A 26,698-nucleotide genomic window follows, 5' to 3' on the forward strand; every position below is an offset into this window, starting at 1 on the left:
ACTCTTCTTTCTTTATTTTAAAATTTCTAAACTCTCTCAATCTGAATAGCTCCTCTCAGGGTGGTTTACTACAAACACAGCTTTCTGAGCAATGGTTGCTATTCAGTATTGAGGATTTTACCTGAGAGGGTCTCTTAAATAATTATTTAGGGGTGTCAAAGACATTATGCATGATCCATAGGTTTTCTTCCTATGGCCATGGGAGTCAGTGTAGCTACAAGATCAGAAGCTCTGAAAAGGTACACACACACGAGAGAGAGAGAGAGAGAGAGAGAGAGAGAGAGAGAGAGAGAACACAAAGCTGTCCAGAGCTGTGCTTAGAGGAGATCATTACTAGCTATGGACAAATGCCACCATTTGATGACTTGTGCTCCATTTTTGCACTAATCTTCAATTTAAAAAAAATCTTCATGAAAATTCACATCTAAATAACATATCTGAAAGTATTATATCTCAAAATACACATTTTAAAATACATTTTGATTTTTTTAAAAAAACAACAACAACAAAACAACAACAACAACAACAACTGCACTACAACATTCAGAGAAGTGAAAAATCTGATTGATAGCAACATTTGAATCGGTGTTTTAGTCGTGAATCTCAGGACAGTCTGTATCAGAATTCACGAAGATGAAAGCTCTCTTTACATATTCTATATTAGTGTTGAACAAACATGTAAAATTGGATCACAGTGACCCTTCTGATCACCCTCCACAAATTAGAGGGTGCTCTTTTGCATATTTTAGAATCCTAGAAAATCAGGGTTCTAAAACACAGTATGACCACAGTATGATCAGAATGTTGGCCACCCTCCCACAATCAAAACTGCCTCAGTCCCAAATTGGAAGTCAAAAGCTACCTTACTAAAGCTTCAGCAGCATGCAAGTTTTCCTACCTTGCTTATTTTAACAGAATAAGTACCTCAACAGTATTTGTTGGTATTTAAATATACTTAGATCACATTCCATTTTAGCCTAATTTAGTTTTGATCTGCCAAGCAGTCATTTCCAGATTGTCAGGAGGATACGAAGTAAAAGGGAGTCCTTTGAATAAGGTTAGTGTAGTTCTATTTCAAATGTTGCCTTTGTCTTCTATGACTCTTAATTCAGTCAGATTTTCCTTGATAACAAAAGTAGCTTCTAAAGAATACTTGATGTCTCAGCTATCTCAGTCAAAATAATAGTCGCTTTTCAAAAGCACAAGGTTACCTTATCTCTTGATAGCGTGATGGATTGGAAAGCAGATGGATATCAAAATCTTACCTTGGAAGTTCTATAATAACCATAAACTTACCATATTAATTGGATCGACCGGACCAATGCTGTTAACATAGACATCAGTTTCAATTACTGTAGTTCTCACTAAACAAAACAGTAAGCATAATTCCATGTGAAATGCAGTGCTTCCTTTGTTGTCTAGTACAGTAATGTAATTTTTTTGTGAATCAATAGAAGACCACACCATTAGTCTTCCTAATGCATCCCTTTCTGTGGACATACAGCTTCATGGGCATTGTACACAGCTTGGTATTGGCCTTCAGATGGTATGCTATGCTACTATGCTGGGCACACTGCAACATGCCTGGCCATTTTTAACAATGGGGTACCCTTCCACACCTCGTGCTGGCATCCAGTTGCCTACTACTCTCCAGGCCCACAGCAGGCTATTCTATGGGAGCTCAAGCTCTGCAAGCCCAACGTCCCAGGGTCAGTACCCCATAACTCCAGGTTACAATGGAACAGGTAAATGATGATGCACCTAGGACCCTGAGAAACAGGTGTCACTCAGAATAGACAATACACCCTTGTGCAAATTAATTGAAACAAAGCATGTTTTCCATCTGACTCGTAATCCTGTACTCAAAACAAACACGAAAAGTCAGTTGATCATTATGGTGTCGGAAGCCTGCAGCCTGTAGAAGGAATGATGCGCTCACCACAATATAGTGAGGTTCAACAACAACAACAATAATAATAATAATAATATTTTTTTATTTATACCCCGCCCTCCCCAGCCAAGGCTGGGCTCAGGGCGGCTTACAAGCAATAATAAAAACAAGATGAATGATTACAACTTAAAAACAAAAATAAAATACAACATTAAAATAATGGAACATTAAAATATTAAAATGTAGCCTCATTGCAGGAGGAGAAGGAAAGGAAAAAAGAAAGAGAGGGAGGGAATCAAATTGGCTCCAAGCCAAAGGCCAGGCGGAACAACTCTGTCTTACAGGCCCTGCGGAAAGAAATCAGATCCTGCAGGGCCCTGGTCTCATGAGGCAGAGTGTTCCACCAGGCCGGAGCCAGAGTTGAAAAGGCCCTGGCTCTGGTTGAAGCCAAACTAACTTCCTTAGGGCCTGGGACCACTAGGGTGTTGTTATTTATGGACCTTGAAGCTCTCCGTGGGGCATACCAGGAGAGGCGGTCCCGTAGGTACGAGGGTCCTAGGCCGTGAAGGGCTTTAAAGGTCAAAAGCAGCACCTTAAATCTGACCCTGTACTCCACCGGGAGCCAGTGCAGCTTGAAAAGCACTGGATGAATATGCTCCCATGGCAAAGACCCCGTGAGGAGCCTCGCTGCAGCATTCTGTACCCGCTGGAGTTTCTGGGACAGTTTCAAGGGCAGCCCCACGTAGAGCGAATTACAGTAGTCAAGCCTGGAGATGACCGTCGCATGGATCACTGTGGCCAGGTCGGGGCGGGAAAGGTAAGGGACCAACTGCTTGATGCGGCGAAGGTGGAAAAATGTCGCCTTGGCTGTTGCTGTAACTTGCGCCTCCATGGAAAGGGAGGCGTCAAGGATTACACCCAAACTCTTAATGGAAGGCAATGGCACTAATTGGGCCCCCGCAAGAGAAGGGAGTTGGTCCCTCATCCCCATGCCATCCCGACCTAACCATAGGACCTTTGTCTTCGAAGGATTTAGTTTCAATCGGCTCCCACGAAACCATCCAGCCACAGCTTCCAAACATCTGGTCAGTGTGTTCAGGGCCGAGTCGGTGTGGCCATCCATCAGCAGATAGAGTTGAGTGGCATCAGCATATTGGTGACAGCCCAGCCCAAAGCTCCGGATAATCTGGGCAAGGGGGCGCATAAAGATGTTTAAAAGCATCGGGGAGAGAATTGTGGTCTGCGGCACTCCACACACCAAGGAGTGGCGCGATGACATTTCCCTCCCCGACCAGAGATAAAAGAGCACAACCAGTTACGGGCTATGCCCTGTATCCCCACATCTGTGAGGCGGTGGTCCAGAAGATCATGATCGACCATGTCAAAGGCTGCTGACAAATCTAAAAGGATCAGCAGTCCTGACCCGCCTCGATCCAGTTGTCTACGGATATCATCTGTTAGGGCAACCAGAGCCGTCTCCGTCCCAAAACCAGGACGGAAACCGGACTGAAATGGATCTAATACCGATGTTTCCTCCAGAAACCTACCAAGCTGTTCAGCAACCGTTCTCTCAATTACCTTACCCAGGTATGGAAGATTTGAAACTGGGCGGTAATTGGATAGGTCTAAGGGATCTAATGAAGTTTTCTTTAAGAGTGGACACACCACTGCTTCCTTCAATTCCCCTGGGAATGTCCCAGTGTCAAGGGACAAATTGATAATTTCAACCAGGGGGGTCCGCGCGACATCTGGACACTCCCAATCAGCCAAGACGGGCACGGATCAAGGAGGCAGGTGGTGGGCCTACCATCTTGGAGGAATCTATCCACATCAGTAGGGAGTATCCGATCGAAATGGTCTATGAAAGAGTGTTATTCCAGAGCTGGAAAAGAGGTATCCTGACGGTACTGGGATATTGCAGCAGGACCTAGCCCCCGTCACACATTGAAAGCAGTGAAGAAATTCATGACAGAGCAGCAAATACAGGTACTTGATTGGCCAGGGAATTCCCCGGACGTAAATCCCATTGAAAATTTGTGGGCTATATGCAGAAGTCGCCTCCGTGCTGTAGACTGTACGACTACCGAGAAGCTCATTCAGGCGCTGATTCAAGTGTGGTACAGGGATCTGAAAATCAACAGCGACTGTTCGAAACTAGTAGACTCCATGCCAAACCGTGTTCAAATGCTGCTTTAAAATAGCGGCGGTCATATCCTTTACTAATGTACGTACAGTATATGTGAGTTTTATAGATGTATATGTGAGTTTTGTAGAATAAACTACATTGTTTGTTTCAATTAATTTGCACAAGGGTGTAAAAGGCTACATGGACCAATAGTCTGATAGTATAAGGGAGTTCCCTATGTACTCCAACATGGAACATTAGAGGAGCACATAGAGAAAACAGCTGTTGAATGCCCATATGTGGTGCATGGAAGGGTTCCCTGCTATATAATGTAGCCAGCTAGGCAGAGGTTTTGCTGGCATATCAGCAGAATCCCTGCAGAAGGTTGGCAGAGGAAGAAGGGAAAGGATTGGCACTATTCAGTGCCAATCAACACTTCCTCCTGAAAACACAGAGTTGCTTGCCTACTGCTCTGCACATTTGGGAGGGGGTAGATCAGGCCAAACACCTGTAATTTATCGATTTTAAAATGTTCTTAATATAAGCATCATGCTTCGGTGGAACACCTCATGTAAAACTTTGCTCCTCTATTTATGTTCAGACCCAATGCACGCAAAAGTCTCACTGAACTGAATGGGTCTTATTCCAAGGCAAGTACTGTAGGATTGCAACCTTAGTTGACATAAAATATTGTTTATTAACATGGATCATATTAAAACACTGGGAGGAAAGATAGGTTTTTTAAGCTTTTAAAGCTGGGGCACGGGGAGCGGATGGCAAGCACCCATACTCCAAATTATGATTAATGCACAAAAGTAACAAATGGGTAAAACCAATCAAATGCACCACTAATTATGCAACCTGCAAATTAATACATTGAAAACACAAAACCAATTCTTTCCTCTCAATATGTTCTTAGCAAAGATAGGTTTAGAAAATCCATTAGCTTCTTCAGCCCTCATAATTGTATCCCGACCAAAGCACAACTCAGGTTTATTAATATCTTTTCAGCTAGACTCTTGATCAATACACAACACCGGGCACAAAATCAATCACTTATATGAAAGAACAGTGACTCAGAACTTAATTGTTATGTTGCAGAGTATTTTCAAACTTAACTTCAAAGAAAATATCTTCACCGGCCCACTCCCCTGTCCTTGTCCGCCTGAGCAATAATTCATTTAATTGTGAATTTCTCTCTGCTCGGGAGCCACCTGGGTCATACACGTAAACTTTAAAAACTATAATACACATTTCACAACCCACCCCAAATCTAACAAAATGGGGTGGGTAATCAATGTCATCTCCAGATAACCTCAATAGCTAATGAGCAACAGTTGTCATTTGAGCCCATCTCCTTGTGCCATAAGAAAGGTGGTTCCTCACTTTGAAAGCAGACTTAATTATTTTTCAGGTATCGTATGTAAACAGAGTTCATTGCTGCAATTGGGGTGGGGCGTAGGTGTGTGGCTTCAGGTTGCTTTCCCTAGGTGCAAAATAGGATAGAAATGTGACTATGATCAATTAAGCAATTAAAGAAGTGTAATCAAAAGAGGAACTTTCAGCACGGAAGAGTTTAGTGATTTGTTTGTCTTTTTATCTGGACTATGGGGGTCGTATAAGCCAGGAATAACTTTACAATAAAATCAGTATATTGAATCTCTGCTTTCAATAGACACACAGGTCCGACTTTCGAAACGCAATGCATTCCCAAGAAATTGTTCATTAGGCAAGTGTTCACATAATGCGCTGAGGGTTTCCACTATTTCCTATGAGAACATTTCTAATTTGTTGCATCTCCCTCCCGGCCCTGGTTTCTGCCAGAAACTGCTGCAGTCAAGCAGCAAATGGCAAACAAAGGAAAGACTGATTTGTCCTTCTCCCTCCATGGTTTCGGCCCAATATGGCTGCCGCTGACCAGCAAAGCAGAAACAAGTAAGGAAGTGGGCAAATCCCAGCTGTTCAGATATCCGAATCCTCAGTTGTTGTAGCGAGGCTTGGTTATAATTATTTTTGTTTCGATAACTGAAATTTTGGATAATGAGTGTTCCACTAGCAGGTCTTACATGCATTACATTAAACAGACACTTTGTGATAAGTTGGATCCTCCTAACAGAGGGTCCATGTTGTGCTCAGCCCTGGAACTCTTCCCCCAATTGGCTTGTGGGCGGGGCTTGCCCCGATCCAAGCCGGTGGTGCCACAGTTATGCCAATGGCCTTTAGCCAATCGGCAGCGTGGCAAGGTTGGGGGTATTTATTTGGCAGCGCGACGTAGGGACCTCCTTTTGCTTCGCGCTGCCGAACACCCGCCCACCCACCCGTTTATTAGGTCATGTTTGGCCTTGCTTTGGACTTCGGTTGGTCGCCTGTTTTGGAACGGGGGCCGGGTAGGAATTTTGTCCAATGTGGCAGATTGGCTGTGGCCTCTTGGTTTTTGCCTACCTCTTAGCAATCGTCACAACTTTGTAAGGTTTGGCGGTTAGGCATTGGTTTAGGGGAATGTGGGGAGGGGAGGTGCGGCCATCACCTGCCCCTCCAATTAATAGGGTATTCCGTTAAAGGAATCCGGGGGTCCGAATCTCGTCCGAAGCCCGGAGAGAGGCTAGGGCCATGCCAGAACCCCAGGGAACCCGGGGGGTGAGCACCAGTCAATATACATTGATGGAGCTCCCCATGCTGGTAGGTTATCCTTCCAGGCTTCCTGCAGGGTGGGGCAGGAGCCAATTATAGTTTTGATACCAATGCCTAAGTCAATACCAGTCACATTTGTGTATTTAATAAAGTTGTGGCCAAAATTTGCCCATTAACATTTAAACTAAATTCTGTCTCCACTGTGTCTTTATTTCCATGGGGGATGGGTTTTGGGGCTTGGAGCACAATTATCCCAGAATTAGAGGCCTAATCCAGTATGCTGCCAAGATATGTCAAGAACAAAAACAGCTGTTGCGAAGATGTATTCAATATATATTCTTTTAAAACTGAAATTTTAATACCATTTACCTCCAATATCTGGTCGGAGTTTATTATCATAGCCTTGGAGTAAAGAGTTCAGTATATGAGTGACATCTCCTTCGTGAATCTTTGGAGCAAGCACCCATGTTTTGTTCACAGTTAGGTCTTCGTCATCTTCATCATCTGCTTTATCCATGCTAATGGTAGTTCAATGAAAGGTTGGGAGAGGGAAAATAATGGAACTTAGCAGTGTGAGGAATGAAATATTCAACAATCAGTGTTGCATAAATATGCAAAAGCATTAAAATAGCAGCAGTTAGGGTCACAATGAAACAAAAAATGGGTTCAAAAATAAATTTAACTGTTCATTCCTAGCCCAACTATCTTCATTTTCCTGAAAAATCAGTCAACTTGATCCCAGTGAAGTTGTATAATTGAACACTGTGCATTTTAGTGACATTATCAGAACTAGAGAGGGATAGTACCACAGGTCTGTAACAGCAACTCCCAATATAATTTATATGGGGCTTACTCATGCATGTTTTCCTTTAAAACTCCTGAGAATTTTTTAAAAAGAATTTTATTAAAAATCTGTAACTCTTTTCTTTTGATACAAGTGAGTAAAATTTGCAAGCACACTTAGTCCCTCAAGAGTAGATACAACCTGCCAAAGTATAGGCAAATATGTTCAGGGGGTTTTGTGTAGCGTAGTTTCAAATTTTAATTATTATTTTTAAGGAAATGTTGACAATATTTGTTTTATTCTGAAGCAGAATTGAATGAAATTTGTAGGCAAGGTCACCCCTTCTGAGGACATGGACCATGCCAAATTTCCAATGGATGGCAGAAGTATTTTTCTGCTAGGGCAGCCGTTGCTGTTTGGGGGTGGGTAATCTCCACCAGCATTCTGTGAGCAACGAGTCTGAGAACTTCAGGCAAGACAGAGGCACTCATAGCTAAGAAATCCACTGAACTGCAGTTAAAGAGACTCAGGGGCTTTTGCACTAGTTGATTTGTGAATGAGACGTGCCAAAAGGGATTTGGTTTCCAGGTATAGTAAGTCATAATTCACCCGGAATACAAACTTGCCTGTCAGTCGCAATGGAGTTCTCCCTTCCCCCATCACCCCACCCTGGTACTATTCTATATATGATAAAATCTTTCCTTCAACTCAGGCCACCTTCTGCTGATCCCACTTTGCCCCAGACAAGCCACAACTCCTTCTGAGGTACCCTGCTTGGGCTCTGGATTCATCTGAATCAAATGCACATCCTTGCTATTAAGGTATGTACTACATTTACGATCCATGTTTCTGCTAATTCATCCAAGGTGGTTTACAATTTAAAATAGTGTTCTGTTCTAATATATGCAATACAAAAAGGGAAGGGGGATGGGGAGGAAAGAGGAAAACAAACAAATCCAGGTATCAGTTCTTACACAGTTGTATTCTCATTTTTTATATATGCATAGAAGGGGTAAAAGATGCTGTCCTTCATTGAGAGAGATGGCATATGGCACCTGCTATGCAGAGACATATCCATCTTTTTTAAAAAAATAATCCCCAAATTTTTAATATTTACACCTTATAGATTTTTACACTTTTAAATACAAACTTGATATCACACAGACTAAAACAAGGCAGATTTTTTTTTAATGAAGGTAATGTATATATCATGCTATTAACAAATTTAGATTGTCGCAAGGTAATCAGAAGGTAATTGTAGCTTTTATGTACATTAAAAATAAATCAACGGATGAAATTGTTCTTTCCAGACTGCTGAGTAATCTATTTTGTTATTAAGTTATTCCAGGTTTTCCTATACTAAAGTACCATAATAGGCAGCATACACTTTTGTTCGTGGAATGAAATCCTACATTTAATTTTGCTAGTTTCCTTCATTTTGCCATGTTTTTTTCCCTTGCACTGCAGCCCACAGCCTTCCAGTATCCCACTTTAAGCTGTGGCATGCTGAGCACTTTGCTCAAATAGCTCCAGGACATTCAATCATGTTAGAAGGATTATCTCCCATTCTTCCCTCAGAGATCCAAATCATCACCTGAATGGCTCTCCAGGCTGGCAATGGCAATCGTTATCAAGCCAGAAGCTTCCATATGGAAAGTACAAAGTTAGACTAGCTGCGTGTTCAAGTTTGCCTAGTTCTCACTTCCAAAAAGTATTTTAATGGATTCATAGGAGAGGATCCAAAAACCCGGGCAGATAATTCCATACTGTTAAGTTGTGGGTGAACATATCAGACGACACAGCGATTCTTCAAACAGCTCTTGTTTATTCACAGGCCAGAACAGAACTGAACTGAAGGGTTCAGTCAGCCTGCTTATATAGAGCTCCAGTACAACGTAACTGTAACAATTTTCTAAAACTATCCAATCACTGAACGTCACTTTCAATCCCTTATTTGCATAACTATCTACAGTATCCCCCTGCTGGCCCAGGGTGAGACTTCTGTACATAACATATACTTCCAACAGGGCTGTTGATTTGTTTTTCTTAAACAGCTGTCCTCTTACTCCAAATGGTAAACTGCTTTCAAAATGGGGGTGGCATTCAAAAGGAGTTGGCTATATGGGTGGTGGTGGGGATTAGTCTAGCGTTTAATGAAAACAAATCAAACACCCCTCTTGGCATGCACATGCTTATCTATTAATCTTGGACATTATTATGATGTCCCCAAATGAGGACAGTTAGCAAGTAAATTAGTTGTTCACAAATACATTACTGCTAGACTCAATATAATTCTATTGAATTATTATCTGCATACTCTTATCAAGATGGAAAAAAAGGAAAGAGCTGCAGAGTGAAAACAATTGCATGTCCATTTATTACTTACCCTTCAGTTGGATAAAGTATAAAATTGCTGTTTTGCAAATACACGCAAGGGGGGAAAATGGGCAACAGCTTGAGCATGTCTGCAAATTCATTCAGATGATCCCCTCAAAGGTCAAAGAATGCCTAGAAGTAATTTTCTCTCTATTTGAATCAAATGAGTGTGGACTTTAAATATTCCTCCAGTGCTAAAGTTTGCAATCTCCATTACTCATTCCAATAAATTTTCAAGCAATTGCTGGGGGCTTGAAGTCAAACAAAGTGCACCCAAACTGAAAGTGGTAACCATAGCAGTGATGAGCATATCTTGACAGGCAGACAATGGTGAGCATTAATTAATGCGCAGAATGCACATATAGAATGGAGAGAAAACCATTATAAACCTAACACAGTTGTTTCTGAGGGGGGGGAGGAATCCTAATATTTTGTAAACATATATTATTGCTGCTTCTTAGTTTCAACAGAGTACTGCCCAATCCAGAAATCTCTCTCTTTGTGTGTAAGTCTGTTACAAAATGGTACAACCTTTACCAATGGAAAACATGGATCTCCGTACACAAAGAAATGATTTCATGAATCTGCTTCCTCCACCGAAATGAGTGACCCAAGAAGAGATCAGGGCCACTGTACTGCAATTGCATCCTGCATTGTAGATCCCTCATTGAGTAAAGGGTTGGATCCCTTAACGAATGTCTTAAGTATAAAGTAGCATATAAATAAATTAAACAAATAAATAGGTGACATTCTAAGTCCCTTGCAGTTCAAAAATTATATTATTCCAAGGCAGTTCTGTGCAGGTTCCCATATCTTGGAATGATGGCGTCTAAAATATAGACACACTTTTACTATCACAAGATTGAATGTATTGCCCTCAGCTGTACTTGAGGGACGGTTTCAATAGATTCCACACACAAAAATGCTTATGGAGATGGCAGTACCGAATCAGTGGCACATGTCCTTCTGGCTTGCGCTCTTTATAAAGACCTGAGGAAAGAGGTTATCACACCTCTTTTATTGTCCATTCTAGGTCACCCAACCACTGCCACAGTGTCCTTTCTCTTGGCAGATCAAGATGAGCAGGTGACAGCAAAGGTTGCAAGGTTTTTAGCTGGGGCAATCAGTATAAGATCCACTATTTGACTATTGATTCAAAATCCTAAAATGTATTTTATATAATTGACTTTTTATTTCTATTCTTTGTATATCGTATTGTTGTTTTATTGCTATGGCTGATGGCTGACGCAAATAAAGATTCATTCATTCATTCATTTCTTGAACTCATGGCTGGATCAGGGTGTTTGACTTTCCAAAAGGAATAGCATTATGGATTCACTAACTGTGGGAGTAGTCTTTTATTCATACAATGGTTTTTATTTGGGTAGAATTGCACTTCCACAAAAGAAATTAAGTTTCCATTTTTTTAAAAGGATCAACAGAAAACTAGAAAACTAACCTGAACATTATATGAAGAGTGGATGCAAAGAAAGGCAATACTGTAGAAATATTCTGCAAAGTCAACCCTACATCTTGAATGTTTTTGATTTTCAGTGTTTATTCTGTTTGATGCATTAGCAAACTGCATTGTTGAATGCAATTTCTATTTAGCACCACATCTTTCCAATCTGTTGCTATCCCTCATCCCAGCCTCTCCCATCCCCAATATCCCACTATCTTTCCTTCCTCATTTCCCACAACAGTTGGAGGGTTGGAGGAAACTGCAGGTACATGGCAAAGCAACACTACCAAACTAATGGAAAACAAGATGTTCAAAGAGTTTTCTAAAATATTAAGCTGTTTTTAAGTAAAATAGTAATAATAGGAGATAGACGGTGTAATGACCAAGTGTGTTGCTGGCAGCTCTGTTTTTGAAAGTGTGAAAATAACTTGCCTTCTAACTACTGTATTTTTCACTCTATAAGACACACTTTTTCCCTCTTAAAAAGTAAGGGGAAATGTGTGTGCGTCTTATGGAGCGAATGCAGGCTGCAAGGCTATCCCAGAAGCCAAACAGCGAGAGGGATCGCTGCGCAGTGCTCCTTCTTGCTGTTCTAGCTTCTGGCTTAGCCGCGCAAAGCCTCTTCAGGGCACGGGGAGCCTTCATCCCGCTGCCCTGAGGAGGCTTCGCGCAGCTATCCCAGAAGCCAGAACAGTGAGAGGGGTCACTGTGCAGCGCTCCCTCTTGCTGTTCTAGCTTCTGGCTTAGCCCCTCTGTCCCTTCCCCCACCTCCTGACGGGCTGCCCTTCTCCCTTCCCAGGGGAAAAGCCTGCAAGCGGCGCACACACGCAGCTCGTGGAAGGGAGCGCTGAGCAGAGCCTGGGACGCATACAGGCTCTGCTCAGCGCTCCCTTTAAAGGATTTTTTTTTCTTGCATTGCCCCTCTAAAAACTAGGTGTGTCTTATGGTCAGGTGCGTCTTATGGAGTGAAAAATACGGTGCCTGAGTGATGCTACATAGCACTGAGAATCATGTAAAGGTAAAGGTAAAGGTACCCCTGCCCGAGCGGGCCAGTCTTGACAGACTCTGGGGTTAGTGCGCCCATCTCACATCTATAGGCCGGGGGCCAGCGCTGTCCGGAGACACTTCCGGGTCACGTGGCCAGCGTGACAACGCTGCTCTGGCGAGCCAGAGCCGCACACGGAACGCCGTTTACCTTCCCGCTGGTAAGCAGTACCTATTTATCTACTTGCCCCCGGGGGTGCTTTCGAACTGCTAGGTTGGCAGGCGCTGGGACCGAGCAGTGGGAGCGCACCCCGCCGCGGGGATTCGAACCGCCGACCTTTCGATCGGCAAGCCCTAGGCGCTGAGGCTTTAACCCACAGCGCCACCCGCGTCCCAGAGAATCATGTAGGCATGTATAAATATAAACTGCAAAGTGATCACGCAGATTACTGAGATGCGGATGTGATGCTTTACATACTTGTACACCTTATATTTATTATTGTTATAGTGTGTGTTGCTGCTGCTAATTTGTTGAGAAAGAGAAGGCTGGAATAGAGACTTCTTCTGCAGACCCCACTCACCCCATACAAAAGTACAAGCATGCCTGATCATGTCTTTTGCTCCACCCTTTACAAAAGCAATATCCCCAGTAATCAATGAGATGGTGAGCAGGTAATTTTCTTCTTTTTCTAACCCTCATCACCTGTTCCTTAGTGATTTATCCATCCCCCATGGAGGTAAGCATTTATTTACACAAAGCCATGTAAAGCAGTATATGTTGGATGGCTGCTCTAAGAGCTGCTCCAAAGTAACTCCTATTGGATTCAATGGGATTTACTCCCAGGTAAAGGTGGTTAGGACTGAAGGCCAGGTCTGTTCTCGCTTTCCATGGTGAGACCCCTCATTTAAAACGTGATCCTGTCTGCAGTTCCATTTCTGGAACGCAGGGAATGGTGAGCTGCCCACATGAAACTCTTTGTAATTGAATAAGGGAGGATCATTGCCGGGAAGGTTCAGCTTCAGAATATGACTGCTGTGTAGACTGCAAATTAATAATAATAATAAAAGTATGTGAAGTCTAAATGAGGAGGGTGCCTGTGCCATATCTTGAGGAAAAAGTAGGGCACTCTTGGATGCAGGTTCGCCAGGGGGATTTTGAACCACCCACAAGGCTTTTGAGAGTCTCTCTGCTGTTCCTTTGAACGAACGAGATAATGAGTATGATTGAATTAATGACAAATGCATATTAGTAAATCTCATCACTATAGCCACAAAATCAGCATTCTGCATTACTGGGGCGGGGGTGGCGGGGAGCTAATCCTCCAACTAGTCATTTAGAAACAGGCCTTCATTGTCTGCTGCACACGTCTATGCCTCGAGGATGCTTCAGCAAGTGCCAATTTATGCTTAACGTTTTGAACGCCGGTAAAAACAGACCCTCGATTTTAAATGGCCCAAAAACCCCCAAACGCAGGCATTTCTTGTAGATTCCTGCTCTGGCAAGTGAAGGGCGGGATGGGGAATGAGTCATGTCAGGAGGAGCCATTCAGAAAAGCTGGCTCACCTTCCTTGCTATAGGGGACGACACACATACAGTGCTGCCACTGCAGTGCTTTGTGGGTTGTGGCCATAGTTCAGTAGCAGAGCCAGGGGCGTAGCTATCTACTCTGGTACCTGGAGTGGGGGGGGGAATGGCGAGCCACCCTCGAGGGTGCCACAGTGACGCGTGCATGGGGTGCCACAAGGGGGCACTGTGGTAATCTGTGCATGGAGGCGCCATGGAGATCCACGTACGGGGCGACACGGAAATCCACCAATGAGGGGCAGCACAGCGATCTGCCCAGGGGGGTGGCGTGATGAGCTGCCCACGGAGTTTGCCTGGCGGACGCAAGCCCCATGCTACTGTTTCAGGCAGCGAAGAGCCCTGAGCCACCACATCACTCCCAGGAGAGATGCGTGGCTCGGGCAAGCTGCAGGCAAGGCCCCAAGGTAAGTGCCACCCCCCACAGTGTGGCATTTTGTCACTCCCCTCAAGGTTGACACCCAGGGTGGACCGCATCCCCCCACATACCCCCTTCCTACGCCCCTAAGCAGTGCACATGCTTCATATACAGCAAGCCTGGGTTCAATCCCTGGTCTCTCCAGTTAAAGGACTGTGGAAGCATGGCTGGGAATACCATTCCCTTTGATTGCAAACTATACCTGTCTTCTGACCTTCTGATCCTGGTGTTTTCCTTATGCTAAAGATGGGGGGTGCTTCCATTTGGCAAAGTTGCTACCCCCCACGCAGAAGCCTTAATGGTTAAGCTTAAGAACCAAGATTTGCGTTTTACAGATGCTTGTCTGCAGCCTTTTACAAAAGTGTCTGGATTGCGGGTGGCCACAAAGCTCACAGGGGTTTCTTGTTTTGACTTGTGCTTGCCTTGCAAAGGTAAAGGGACCCCTGACCATTAGGTCCAGTCGCGACCGACTCTGGGGTTGCGGCGCTCATCTCGCTTTATTGGCCGAGGGAGCCGGCGTACAGCTTCCGGGCCATGTGGCCAGCATGACTAAGCCGCTTCTGGCAAACCAGAGAAGCATATGGAAACGACCTTTACCTTCCTGCTGGTGTGGTACCTATTTATCTACTTGCACTTTGATGTGCTTTGGAACTGCTAGGTTGGCAGGAGCAGGGACCGAGCAACGGGAGCTCACCCCGTCCCAGGGATTCGAACCACCGACCTTCTGATCGGCAAGTCCTAGGCTCTGTGGTTTAACCCACAGCCCCAAATCAAGCTGAAGCAGTCCACCTTGGCTTGTTATCCTGGATTTGCAGGAATCACACCTCTAGTAGCCATACCCAGTGGTTTGTGGACAGCATCTGATAATCCAAGATATGCAGCCTCAATCTATACTGACAGTGCTGGTGGCCTTGAAAGCGAGCTAATGGTTTGGTAGACAGTGAACAGGCTGGTAATCAGGGATATACTGTTATGTGAGAGCAGTTTAGTCTGCACCTGAGACACATTAGTCAGACGGAGGAGTCAGCTTCATAGGGCCAGATGGGACCTTATTTGTTCCTTGTGTCACCTGATCCCAGCCAGGCTAACCCATCCGTTAGATACTCGCAGTTGTGCCAGTGCAGCACAGCAGGGATCAGGCCTCCTGCTGCAAGCTGCCGCAGAGATGTAGTGAGTTTCACAGCCAGCAACCACAGTTTTTGAGACCCCACGATCCTCACATCTATCTAGAGATAGCCACGGCTATTGCCCACTGTATTTTTAATGGGATCGTAGTTTAGACTAAATCACTTTTTTGGAGTCCCTTCCAGTTTAGTAACTCTGATTGTAAAGGATTCAGGCATAGTGGGAACAGGGGTGTAGGGGTTGTTTTCAATCAACTTTTTCTTAGAGTAGACTCACATACCCAACAGTCCCAATTTCAGTGGGACATCCTGGAATTACCAGAGCACCAGACCAAAAGATGCTTGTTTTTTGCTCCCATGAGAGCTCAGGACTGATTTTGATGAGTGGGATGTTGGATGGTATGGGCTTATTAAAATTAATGACCATGATTGACTTAAATCTATTAATTTTTATGGTTTTACTCTGGGTATATGTTAAATAAATACAACCCTAAGAAACAGGGTTTTGCCTAGAACAGTCTATTATTTTGCTTGGATTAACTGAATGGTTATCAACCTGGAGTTGATGAGGCTAGACATAGGTGGACTCTACACACACATATATAAAAAGTTCTGAAACTGCTTCTTTTAAAAGCGTTTTAAAAAATACATTGAATTTTCCATGAGGCTCACCATCGCCATCTAGTGCCAAGTTGTATATTCCATTTAAAAACACACTTAAAATGTTTTATTTGCAGCTGTGTAGCCGTGTCTTCAGTTGAGGGACATTCAGAGGTCAATAACAGCAAGTACAGGGTGAGTCTTTTAAAAGAAGCACCGTGGATTACAGAGTACACATGTTCCATGGGGCCTCTTTTAAAAGACTCACCCTGTAGCTTGTGGTTTTCAGGCAGCACAGAGTGAAGGTAAGAGAGATAAGTTGGAACTCTGGAAGATTTCAGGTTGTGAATCTGTGAACCTCCACCTATAGTCAACTTGTATATATGTAAATAAATGCAAACATTACAAAATGTCATTCTTAAGCCTCATTTGGGTAAGCACAAATTCCACACACAACCACTTTTTGCTGTTTCTTGTACCTTGCAGGGCAAAACAGGGTACAGTGGTACCTCGGTTCTCAAACGTAATCCATTCCAGAAGTCCGTTCCAAAGCCAAAGCGTTCCAAAACCAAGGTGCGCTTTCCCATAGAAAGTAATGCAAAATGGATTAATCCATTCCAGAGTTTTAAAAACAACCCCTAAAACAGCAATTTAACATGAATTTTACTATCTAACGAGACCATTGCTCCATAAAATGAAAGCAATAATCAATGTACTGTACTATAAAATAAATATGACAGTGTTGTAGATCATAAAAAATAAAAAAAAATTACCTGCACTGATGATAGTCATTGTAGCTGAACTGGGTTCCACACAGTCACAAAAACAAATTAACTGAAAAAGCCTCAAAAACAAAAACGCAAAATAAATAGCAAAAACAAAAGCCCCAAACTTAATCCGTTCTGGAAGTACATTTGACTTCCAAAATGTTCGAAAATCAAGGCGCAACTTCTGATTGGTGCAGGCGCCCCAGAAACAATAGCTGACAGCCGCATCGGACGTTCAGCTTCCCAAAAACGTTCAAAAGCCGGAACACTCACTTCCAGGTTTTCGGCGTTTGGAAACCAAGGCGTTTGATAACCAAGGTACCACTGTACAGTGAATGCACAGAGGACAAGGAAGTTGGATCACAATGACAGCATTACCTGCGCACATTCATTGGCTCACCTGGAAAGGCCTAAGCGCATACAAGCAGTGTGCAGTCTCTGTCAGAATGACTAGGAACACTGCTTTGCCAGACAAATTACAGTGGTACCTCTAGTTATGAACTTACCGTATTTTTTGCTCTATAGGACGCACTTTTTCTCCTTCAAAAATGAAGGGGAAATGTGTGTGTGTCCTATGGAGCGAAGACGCCGTAGCCCCGCGACCCTCTCCCGGCTGGAGAGGTGGCGCGCGGCTATGGCAGGAGCCTCTACAGCCCCACGTCACCTCTCCAGCCGGGAGAGCGCACGCGGGGCTAAAGAAGCACCTGCGACCCTCTCCCGCTGCTATAGAGGCTCCTGCCATAGCTGCGTGTCACCTCTCCAGCTGGGAGAGGGTCGCGGGAGGCTGCTTTAGCCCCGCGCGCGCTCTCCCGGCTGGGGAGGTGACGCGCTGCTATAGAGGCTCCTGCCATAGCTGCGTGTCACCTCGCCAGCTGGGAGAGGGTCGCGGGAGGCTGCTTTAGCCCCGCGCGCGCTCTCCCGGCTGGGGAGGTGACGCGCTGCTTTAGAGGCTCCTGCCATAGCTGCGTGTCACCTCTCCAGCTGGGAGAGGGTCGCGGGAGGCTGCTTTAGCCCCGCGCACGTTCTCCCGGCTGGAGAGGTGACGCGTGGCTATGGCAGGAGCCTGTCTGCTGCGCCTTTCCGCTGCTCCCTGACCTGCTCTTTGGGGCTGGTGGTGGGCTTCCCCCCGCCAGCCCCAAAGAGCAGGTCGAAGGGAACCTGAAGCCTGGAGAGTGAGAGGGGTCAGTGCACACCGACTCCTCTCGCTCTCCAGGCTTCCAAGGTAGCCGCCTGAACGCACCTTAAACGACACCTTGTTTTAGAGTGGGAAAACAAGAGGGGAACGTTCTCCCCCTCTCTGTGCAGCGCCTCCTGCCGCTTCACTGATGGGGCGCTGGGCAGAGAGGGGGAGATTTTTTCCCCCTTGTTCTCCCCCCTCTAAAACAAAGTGCGTCCTATTGTCCGGTGCGTCCAATGGTGCGAAAAATACGGTAATTCGTTCCGGAGGTGCATTCTTAACCTGAAACTGTTCTTAACTAGAGGCGTGCTTTCGCTAATGGGGCCTCTTGCCGCCGCTGCGCCGCCGGGACACAATTTCCATTCTCATCCTGGGGCAAAGTTCTCAGCTCGAGGTAACTCTTCCAGGTTAGCGGAGTTTGTAACCTGAAGTGTTTGTAACCTGAGGCGTTTGTAAGTACAGTGGTACCTCAGGTTACATATGCTTCAGGTTACATACGCTTCAGGTTACAGACTCCGCCAAACCAGAAATAGTGCTTCAGGTTAAGAACTTTGCTTCAGGATGAGAACAGACTGCTCTGGAGGCGCAGCGGCAGTGGGAGGCCCCATTAGCTAAAGTGGTACTTCAGGTTAAGAACAGTTTCAGGTTAAGAAGGGACCTCCAGAATGAATTAAGTACTTAACCTGAGGTACCACTGTAATAGTAGAAGAAGAGTTTGGATTTGATATCCCACTTATCACTACCCTAGGGAGTCTCAAAGCGGCTAACATTCTCCTTTCCCTTCCTCCCCCACAACAAACACTCTGTGAGGTGAGTGGGGCTGAGAGACTTCAGAGAAGTGTGACTGGCCCAAGTTCACCCAGCAGCTGCATGTGGAGGAGCGGAGATGCGAACCCGGTTCACCAGATTATGAGTCTATCACTCTTAACCACTACACCACACTGGCTCTACAGTACTAGACGTCCGGGTTGGAACCCCCCATCTCACCCTTCACTGTGCTCAGTTGGTCACATGAACTGGGCATGTTATCCATGGGTAGCATTTTCTAGAAGCCAATTGTGTGCTTCACATTTGAGATTTTGTTTCCTTTTAACTTAGTGTCCTATTATGCTGAGTTAGTGAACAAAGAGGTTTTCAAATATGCTTTTCCTTTTCCTTAGAATAATTCAAGGCATGCTAATCAGATATGGAAAAAAGCAGCAAATGAATAATTGATAACCGAGTTCAGTGAAGCAAACTACAGTATACCGAGGTTAGGAGGAGAATTAATAGAAAGGCTTCATGCCCTAATCCTCATCTACATGTTATTCTAATAAACCTCTGTGATGGTCTCATCCTCCAACTGCTTTAGGAAACAACTCCACATGTCAGGGTCCTCAGTTTTTTTTCGCACGCACACACACACGAGCTGGATGCCCAAACTAGAGTTAAATGCTAGTACAGTGGTACCTCAGGTTACATACGCTTCAGGTTACATATGCTTCAGGTTACAGACTCTGCTAACCCAGAAATAGTACCTCGGGTTAAGAACTTTGCTTCAGGATGAGAACAGAAATTGTGCTCCGGCGGCACGGCAGCAGCAGGAGGCCCCATTAGCTAAAGTGCTGCTTCAGGTTAAGAACAGTTTCAGGTTAAGTACGGACCTCCAGAACGAATTAAGTACTTAACCTGAGGTACCACTGTAATTGCACTATCCAAATCTGGGCTTGAGCAATTGGTAAGTATTCATTTTGAGCATTTTTATGCCTGAATAAACAAATATCCCCCCCCCTTAATCCATATAAACGTTGACTCTTGCCACAGGTACTTGAAGCAGTCAAATGTTTACAAATTCATGGCATAAATTAAAGAAGTTTCCTGCTTATTATTCTCCCCAAAGAAACACACATTTATAGTGGTTTCGCTCCTAGCCAGACTATTAACCACACGTTGCCCTCTGGGATATCTTTATTACAGTTTGCTCTCAGGTTACATTGTCAGTGATGCTCCTTCTTAATGAGCCATTGTATATTAACTTTTGGTAGCAAGGAGCTGGACTTTTAAGCTGCATTAACTCCATGCTGAGGGAGACAGCACAAGTTAAGTAAATTGCAAAACGCCTATATAAGAAGACTTTGATACAAACTGGTTCAGCACTGTCTGAGCCTGGAATGAGACACGATCACAAGCACAAGATGTGAAGGAATCTAACTATTATGTCATTGGGGGGGGGGTATTCTACGCTGTAGAACGATTGCTTTTCCTCAGAGAATACTACTCACAGCAGGGCCAAAGGTTCAGTTCAAGAACCTGATACTTAAGGGTGGGAATGAAATTGAAAGGCTGAAGGGGGGGTGAGGAAACCCAAATAAATTATGAGAAAGTGAAACAGATGCAGTATTCTTCTGGCTGGCCAAAAGCTTGAAGTGGGAGAGTAGAATTAATTTATTAAAATAAAGCTAGTATGGATTAGCTGCCAAGCATTAGCTTATGTAGAGAAACAGTTTGAACTAGGCTGAGCAGGATGATTTCCTATCTCGTTTTAATTCCCTCTATTGTTTACGTGTAATTGTTCAAAGTGTTGTAAAATTAGTTCTCTTCCCCTTTAAAATATTTTCTCATTGTCTCCTGAGACAGATGGATGCCAACTACGTGTGTGTGTGTGTGTGTGTGTGTGTGAGAGAGAGAGAGAGAGAGAGAGAGAGAGAGAGAGAGAGAGAAATGCTCTTATATTTTGTTATTTAGGTAAAGGTAAAGGGACCCCTGACCATTAGGTCCAGTCATGACTGACTCTGGGGTTGCGGCGCTCATCTTGCTTTATTGGCCAAGGGAGCCGGCGTACAGCTTCTGGGTCATGTGGCCAGCATGACTAAACCGCTTCTAGCGAACCAGAGCAGCACACGGAAATGTCGTTTACCTTCCCGCCGGAGTGGTACCTATTGATCTACTTGTATTTTGACGTCCTTTGGAACTGCTAGGTTGGCAGGAGCAGGGACCGAGCAACGGGAGCTCACCCCATTGCGGGGATTCGAACCACCGATCTTCTGATTGGCAAGTCCTAGGCTCTGTGGTTTAACCCACAGCACCACCCACGTCCCTATTTTGTTATTTACCCCATGCCTATACAGCACAGAGTTGAATGAACATATCATATAGTGCAGAGTGTAGGATGGGCCAGTAAACAAGTTTCAGGGGCCAAAGGGTTGGTTAGTGGAGGCAGCAAGAGAATAAAGAAATCTCCTTAGTGATGGAAGGTTTGGATTAGCTTGCTTGATCCCCTCCTCTCTAGAGTTCATGCTTTTGCACAAGGCAATGGAAATAACTGCTCCAGGCCTCCTTTTTCTCTGTTCCTTATATGACTAGGGCTACTCCACACAGGATGTGATGTAATCAGACAGTGATTTCTCTCCTCCCGCTTTCATTGGCAGAACTCACAGCCTGATGACATCACACTGCATATTCATTTTCCCAACTACGCAATACAAGACAGAAAAGGGAAAAACAAAGCATGGAGCTGTTATGGTTTTTGGCACCAGCTGTGTGTTTGCGACAACATCTAGTTCCAGCCAGAGTCTTATGATAAAAACAGACAATATTTCATACTCAAGTGGAAGTTGTACTAGACAAGGGGGGGAGAACTGTCCTAATTATTATTTCCAACTAATTAGAAACAGCACCATGACTAATAAATCCCCAAGCACAAAATGACTAATGACTAGGTATTTTCACTAGCAGGCAGCACGTTCATCTTTAAACATGAATATTGGAGATCTTTGTTCTATTTTCAATATGGAGCAGACCAATCAGCTGAGTTTTAAATTGCAATTAACACCTGTCAGATTATGCAGTGGATAGCACAAAAGAAGAGAGCAACGGTCTTTTGCTGCTATCCACAGTGTAAGTGAGATCCAGCACCAAAGTTGGGTTATCTGAGCTCTGTAAATCTGAGCGCCCAAATTAAGTTAATGACCATGAATTTTAAAAGGCGGCAGCTGAACGTGACCTCCCGGTTTCAATAAACAAATCATACGGCTGAGATGGCATTTCATTCCTTGTTTTTTTTTATTTCTTCACAGAACAGGAGCTTATGAGTCACAAGACCCAGGGCAGTATGCTGATGTTCTTGTCTGATCAAACATTTAATTGGGCAACAACTCCTGTGATTTAAGGCATGGGAAGTATGAACACAATTATTTGTCATTCCTATTGCACTAGAAGCATCTTCTTCGAGACGAAAGCATCCTCATAAACCAAGGGCAGGGAACCGTTTTTGGCACCATGGGTCAGATCCTTATCAGGATCAGCCTCACCAGAGGGTGGGGGGATTTGACAGGTGGGTGGCTCTGTGAACCTCTCAAAATCCCTTGTGTGGAATATCAGATAGCCAGCTGGGTGTCAGGTCCTTGAGAACCAGCAACAGCATCAAAGATCTTTTGCTGTTTGCAAAGGACTTTAAGATAGCCCCCACATTATCTTATGTACGGTGGGTGTTGGGTGCTGTCCGACAGGCTTTTGCAAAAGCACTCTTTGAAGCAGTGGCCCCTCCATTTAGCATCACTTGGCAATGTTTAAAGGGAGAAGAGGCTGCTTCAAATAGCACTTTTGCCAAGCACTTTAATGCAGACCCTGCACTCCTGAGTGAGCCTCTGCAAGGACTCTGCACAGGGACTGCCTTAAAGCCCTTGGCACAAGTGCTCTTTGAAGATGCTCTACACTCTTTAAGGCAGGTGGCAGAGGAAAGGAGAAAGATCACTGTATTGTTTGGTTCCTTTGTCCTCTTCATGAGCATTGCTTGTACCAGTGATGGCAGCTGATGGGTGCCCTGGTGTGGTTTGGGGAAAATGGCCTTGCAGGCCAAACTAGACACCCTGGTGACCTAAGATTGACCTACAGGATGGAGGTAACCCCCCATGAAGTTGGTTATCACTGTGGATGCAGACTTGACCTGATCTTTGGTTAACCTGTTCACAAGGGAACGACATCGGAGGAATGGCGTCACCTCAGATCACTCTCATCCTATCCCATAGGAAGCACCATGACTTGTCACACTTGTCAGACCAGATATTAGCTGAAACAGGTCCATAGATGCCATGACTTCCAGCTTCCTGGCTTTCAGTTGCCTTCTCCTGCAACAGTGGCAGTTGGAGTGCCATTGTGAATGTGAAGATAGAAGGTAATTGTAAATGTAGATGTCCTCCCCTGGGCACCATAAAATGTTTTTATGCATTTCATCTCACACAACTGCTTTTGGGGGTTCTATGAAACAAAGCATTTCCACACTATCTAGGATTGCTATCTCAGTAAAACTCTGCTAGTTAATACAATGTCATAACATCACATTAAAAAAACCCCACCGAGGGTTTGCTTTTCTCTTTTTAATGACAAGCCATGATTCTTCCCTTTTAATACCAAGACAAATTATCCAGAATACTTGTGCTACAACGTGGGATGTTTCATGCCTAGGCAAATCACATCGACTAGCCTCCTATGGCTTTTACAGAATGCCTTCCTTGCAAGAGTTTTGCTTGTCGCACTCAAGAATTATTACCCTCCTCCATAGGAGTGTAATTACAACCCTTCCCTATAGAAAATTAATATCCCCATGTCCTGCTAGCAAGGCTAAAATAGTTGCAATGTTCAGTGTTCTCACCCAAGAGATGAAGATGACAACCCACAAATCTGAGACTCAAGCTGCCACTGCATATTGCCCGTAGAGAAATTTCAAGGCTGATGTGCAAGTTTCCTCTTAGAAGAAACATCGGAATAATTTTGAAGAGGGGGGGGAGTTTTGAGCTGGGCAGGGGTCTGCACATCACTGCCTGTAACACAGAGACAGCTTTAATGCACAGTGCTGGTCAACTTGGGGGGGGGGAGGGTCATCCACCTCTCACCAGTGGTTGCAGTCAGGGAATTTCACACACTGGTCTTATGGTGGTCTCCATTTCAGATGGAAATATGCACTGATTCAAAACATAATAAGGCAGCCTTACTTTGTTTGGTGGTCCTCCTGCTCATTCCACGAGGTCAGGTCCTGGACTTCTGTCTTGCCCTGAGAGCACCACTGCTTCTCACCTGCACTGGTTCTTTTGTTAGGAGTCATTGTGAAGACACTCCTTGGGCAGTGGGCAGAATCAATGAGACCTGGGACGAGAGTTGCTACCAAATTTTATCTGAAGTGAAACTGCAAGGCAGATTTGGAGGTTTCTGCTCAGGAGAAATATTCAAGGAATTTTAAGGAAAGCAAATGTGGTAAGTCTAGCAAAATTTCTTAGGGGGCCAGATGTCCTCCGGATGTTTATGAACTACAACTCGTTATTTCCTCTGCCAATTGGCAATGTTGGCTGGAGTAAATACGAATGGGGATGGGGGGGGTTACCAGTTAAGATTTTATGTCAATTACATTATGCAGACTCTGCAACGCTCAGTACTGATTTAAAGAAACAAACCAACCCAGATGCCTGGAAGCATTAGATCTCATTCAAACACTGATTGTCCACAGTAACATCTTCTGCATGGTGGAGACCAGAATCAGCACTTGGCAGTGGACCCACAATGCGGATGACTTGTCTGACGTGGGTAATTTCATGTACATGTCCTTTTTGGTTGTGCAGAAGAACATATGAGGGCTCAAACTGCACAGAAATACATGCTGCCCCCAACCATGTCACCTCTGTGCAATCAGGGTATCTTATTGAGCAGGAAGAATCTTTGTTGGAATCTCAATTCATATTCAATGCATGAAAGGTCAGGAGAGGTGGTGATGGGGAAACGGCCAGCACCCATGGGGACTTGGGAGTCTGCTTCCTTTGGATGTGCGGACAGAGCTTCCATTTGCCTGAGATGTACCTGAGATGAATCCTGAGCCTGAGGTCACACTCATTTTTCTTCCATTTGCACTGAAAAAATTGGATCTGATCCTCTTTTTTTATTTCCTTTTAACAGGCCATCAAACTTGTGGTGGCTTGATGGATACAGCAGGTGCCAAGAAGATCAAGTCTCTTCTGAATCACTACAGCTGTGAAGCACATCTCCAAATGACATTAAACATTTTCTTCTCCACATGATAAGCTCAGTATAATTAACTAAACTCCCAGCAAGCGGCTCACTTGAAAGAAGGGTTCCTGTTTTTAAAGTGAAATTATTTCCAGCACATCAGAAATATTCACAGAATGCAAACGGTCTCATCAGAAACAACTTTCACAAATTCCGTACTTATTATGTTGGTGAGTTACCTAAACTGAAAGAAGAAGAAAAAGTCTAGATGCATTGCTACTCTTAGTTTAGCTGGTGCCGAATAAACCCCAAAGAATAAGTTGTTTGGGAGAACAGTTATAAGAACAAAGACGAGAATTAGGTTAGACCAGAGCTGGGACGTTTTTATGAAGAATTCTCCCAGATAATAAGAGAAGGTGAGTTGATCATCTTTTATTGGAATTGCATCTGTTAAGTTAGGGGTTTCAAAACTTCAAGTTACACTGAACTTTCAGAATGGAAAGGAAAGCAACAACAGAAACTTGTTTCAAATGCAGGTATTTCTGATCAATTTTAATAATGCCCTAAGCAAACGACTTCCCTCCTTTATTCCAAATAGGAATACCACAAATTGATATTTGAAGTTGCCAGTTCTATCAAAAAACTATTTTGGCTCCCTTCAGAATGTCCTGCATAAGGAACCCCAGATTTGCTTTGTATTGGGAGGACTTCCGGGTTAGCGCCTCTGGCAATGGCGGATTTCCTCTGACCGGGAGGAATCAGCTTCGTGGAAATCAGGGTCTGGACCGCCACGGCGAGGCGGAGACCCATTAAAAACCGCAGGCGGGAGAAGCCTGTGGACGTGGGATTCGGCTGACACCTTTTGCGCCTCCCCTACTCGCGGGGAAACCCGGTTTCGTGGATCCGGAGCGACGTGGGGTGAGCGGCACGGTGCTTCGAATCGACTGCTTTTTTCACGAAGTGAAGCCGCATTACTGTTGCTGGAGAGCGCTGACTTTTTCCTGTGGACAATTGGACTTTAAACAACTACCCGTAAGTAGAACAGAAAATTGGATTACTAAACATCCTTAATTTGGCACCGAAGCAGGAAGGTTCCAAACAGGAAGTCCGCCTTCCGCTTTTGTAAATAGATTGAAGCAAAGACATTGCAAGCTAAAGTGTGGAAAGTCTTTTGTAAAGGATTAAATCTCCATCGGCTAAAATTACTAACCCCCCCTTGGAAGCAGGAGAAGAGGGGGAAAGTTTAGATTGTTTAAGCCTGCAGGAGAGAGAGTGAAGAAAGATAAATTACCACCATTTTGAACCTGGGAACGGGCTGCCAGGGAGCGACGTATTGGGAAAGTTCATTGACTGTGAATAAAACGTATGTTGACAGATAGTTAAACAAGAGAAACATATTGATTCCAATGTTTCCTTTTGCACTTGAAAGGAGCAAAATATCTGAAAATCGAAATTAACTTTGTTAACTTTGTTGCTGGACCTGCTTTTAAAAAGACGGATACAAATAGAAACTGTTTCCCCTAGAGGGAGCTCTTGAAACTGTTGCAGGAGTGGAGCTGGGGAATTCTCCAGCTGTAGAGATTAAAGACCGTGAGAATTAGACATTGACCTTGGACAAGAATGTGGACAGAAGAAGCCTTAGTGATTGCTTTTTGCAAAACAAGTGCCTTATTGGAACAACTTCATGAGAAGATGGATGCGATGACTACTAGCATTGACAATTTTGGACAAAAAAGGATTTATTTGGGACAAAAAGTGAATACTTATAAAGAAACTACTCAGGAACCAACCCAGGAATCTGCTTT

The 26,698-nt window shown here is 44.3% G+C and overlaps 1 protein-coding gene and 1 long non-coding RNA gene across 5 annotated transcripts in view; one reads left to right on the forward strand and one right to left on the reverse strand.

Annotated features, from left to right (window-relative positions):
* Positions 1–26,698, reverse strand: part of GABRG1 (gamma-aminobutyric acid type A receptor subunit gamma1) — a 76,625-nt gene that overhangs the window by 37,339 nt on the left and 12,588 nt on the right. For 2 of the 4 annotated variants that reach the window (XM_082238246.1, XM_082238247.1), the window contains exons 2-3: positions 7,017–7,165; positions 1,297–1,364 (exon numbers count right to left, since the gene is read on the reverse strand). In XM_082238246.1, the coding sequence (XP_082094372.1) occupies positions 1,297–1,364; positions 7,017–7,165 (217 nt within the window). Of the gene's footprint in view, positions 1–1,296; positions 1,365–5,402; positions 5,503–7,016; positions 7,166–23,890; positions 24,654–26,698 lie in introns of those variants that run through there. The other 2 variants (XM_082238245.1, XM_082238249.1) reach the window with 2 other exon arrangements.
* Positions 803–24,961, forward strand: LOC309540941. Its single transcript, XR_014223550.1, has 4 exons — positions 803–1,057; positions 8,144–8,252; positions 21,977–22,078; positions 24,843–24,961. It is a non-coding gene; the product is annotated as an uncharacterized lncRNA (long non-coding RNA).

Source organism: Podarcis vaucheri, assembly GCF_965113315.1.
Source record: "Podarcis vaucheri genome assembly, chromosome: 9".
Taxonomy (NCBI): Eukaryota; Metazoa; Chordata; class Lepidosauria; order Squamata; family Lacertidae; genus Podarcis; species Podarcis vaucheri.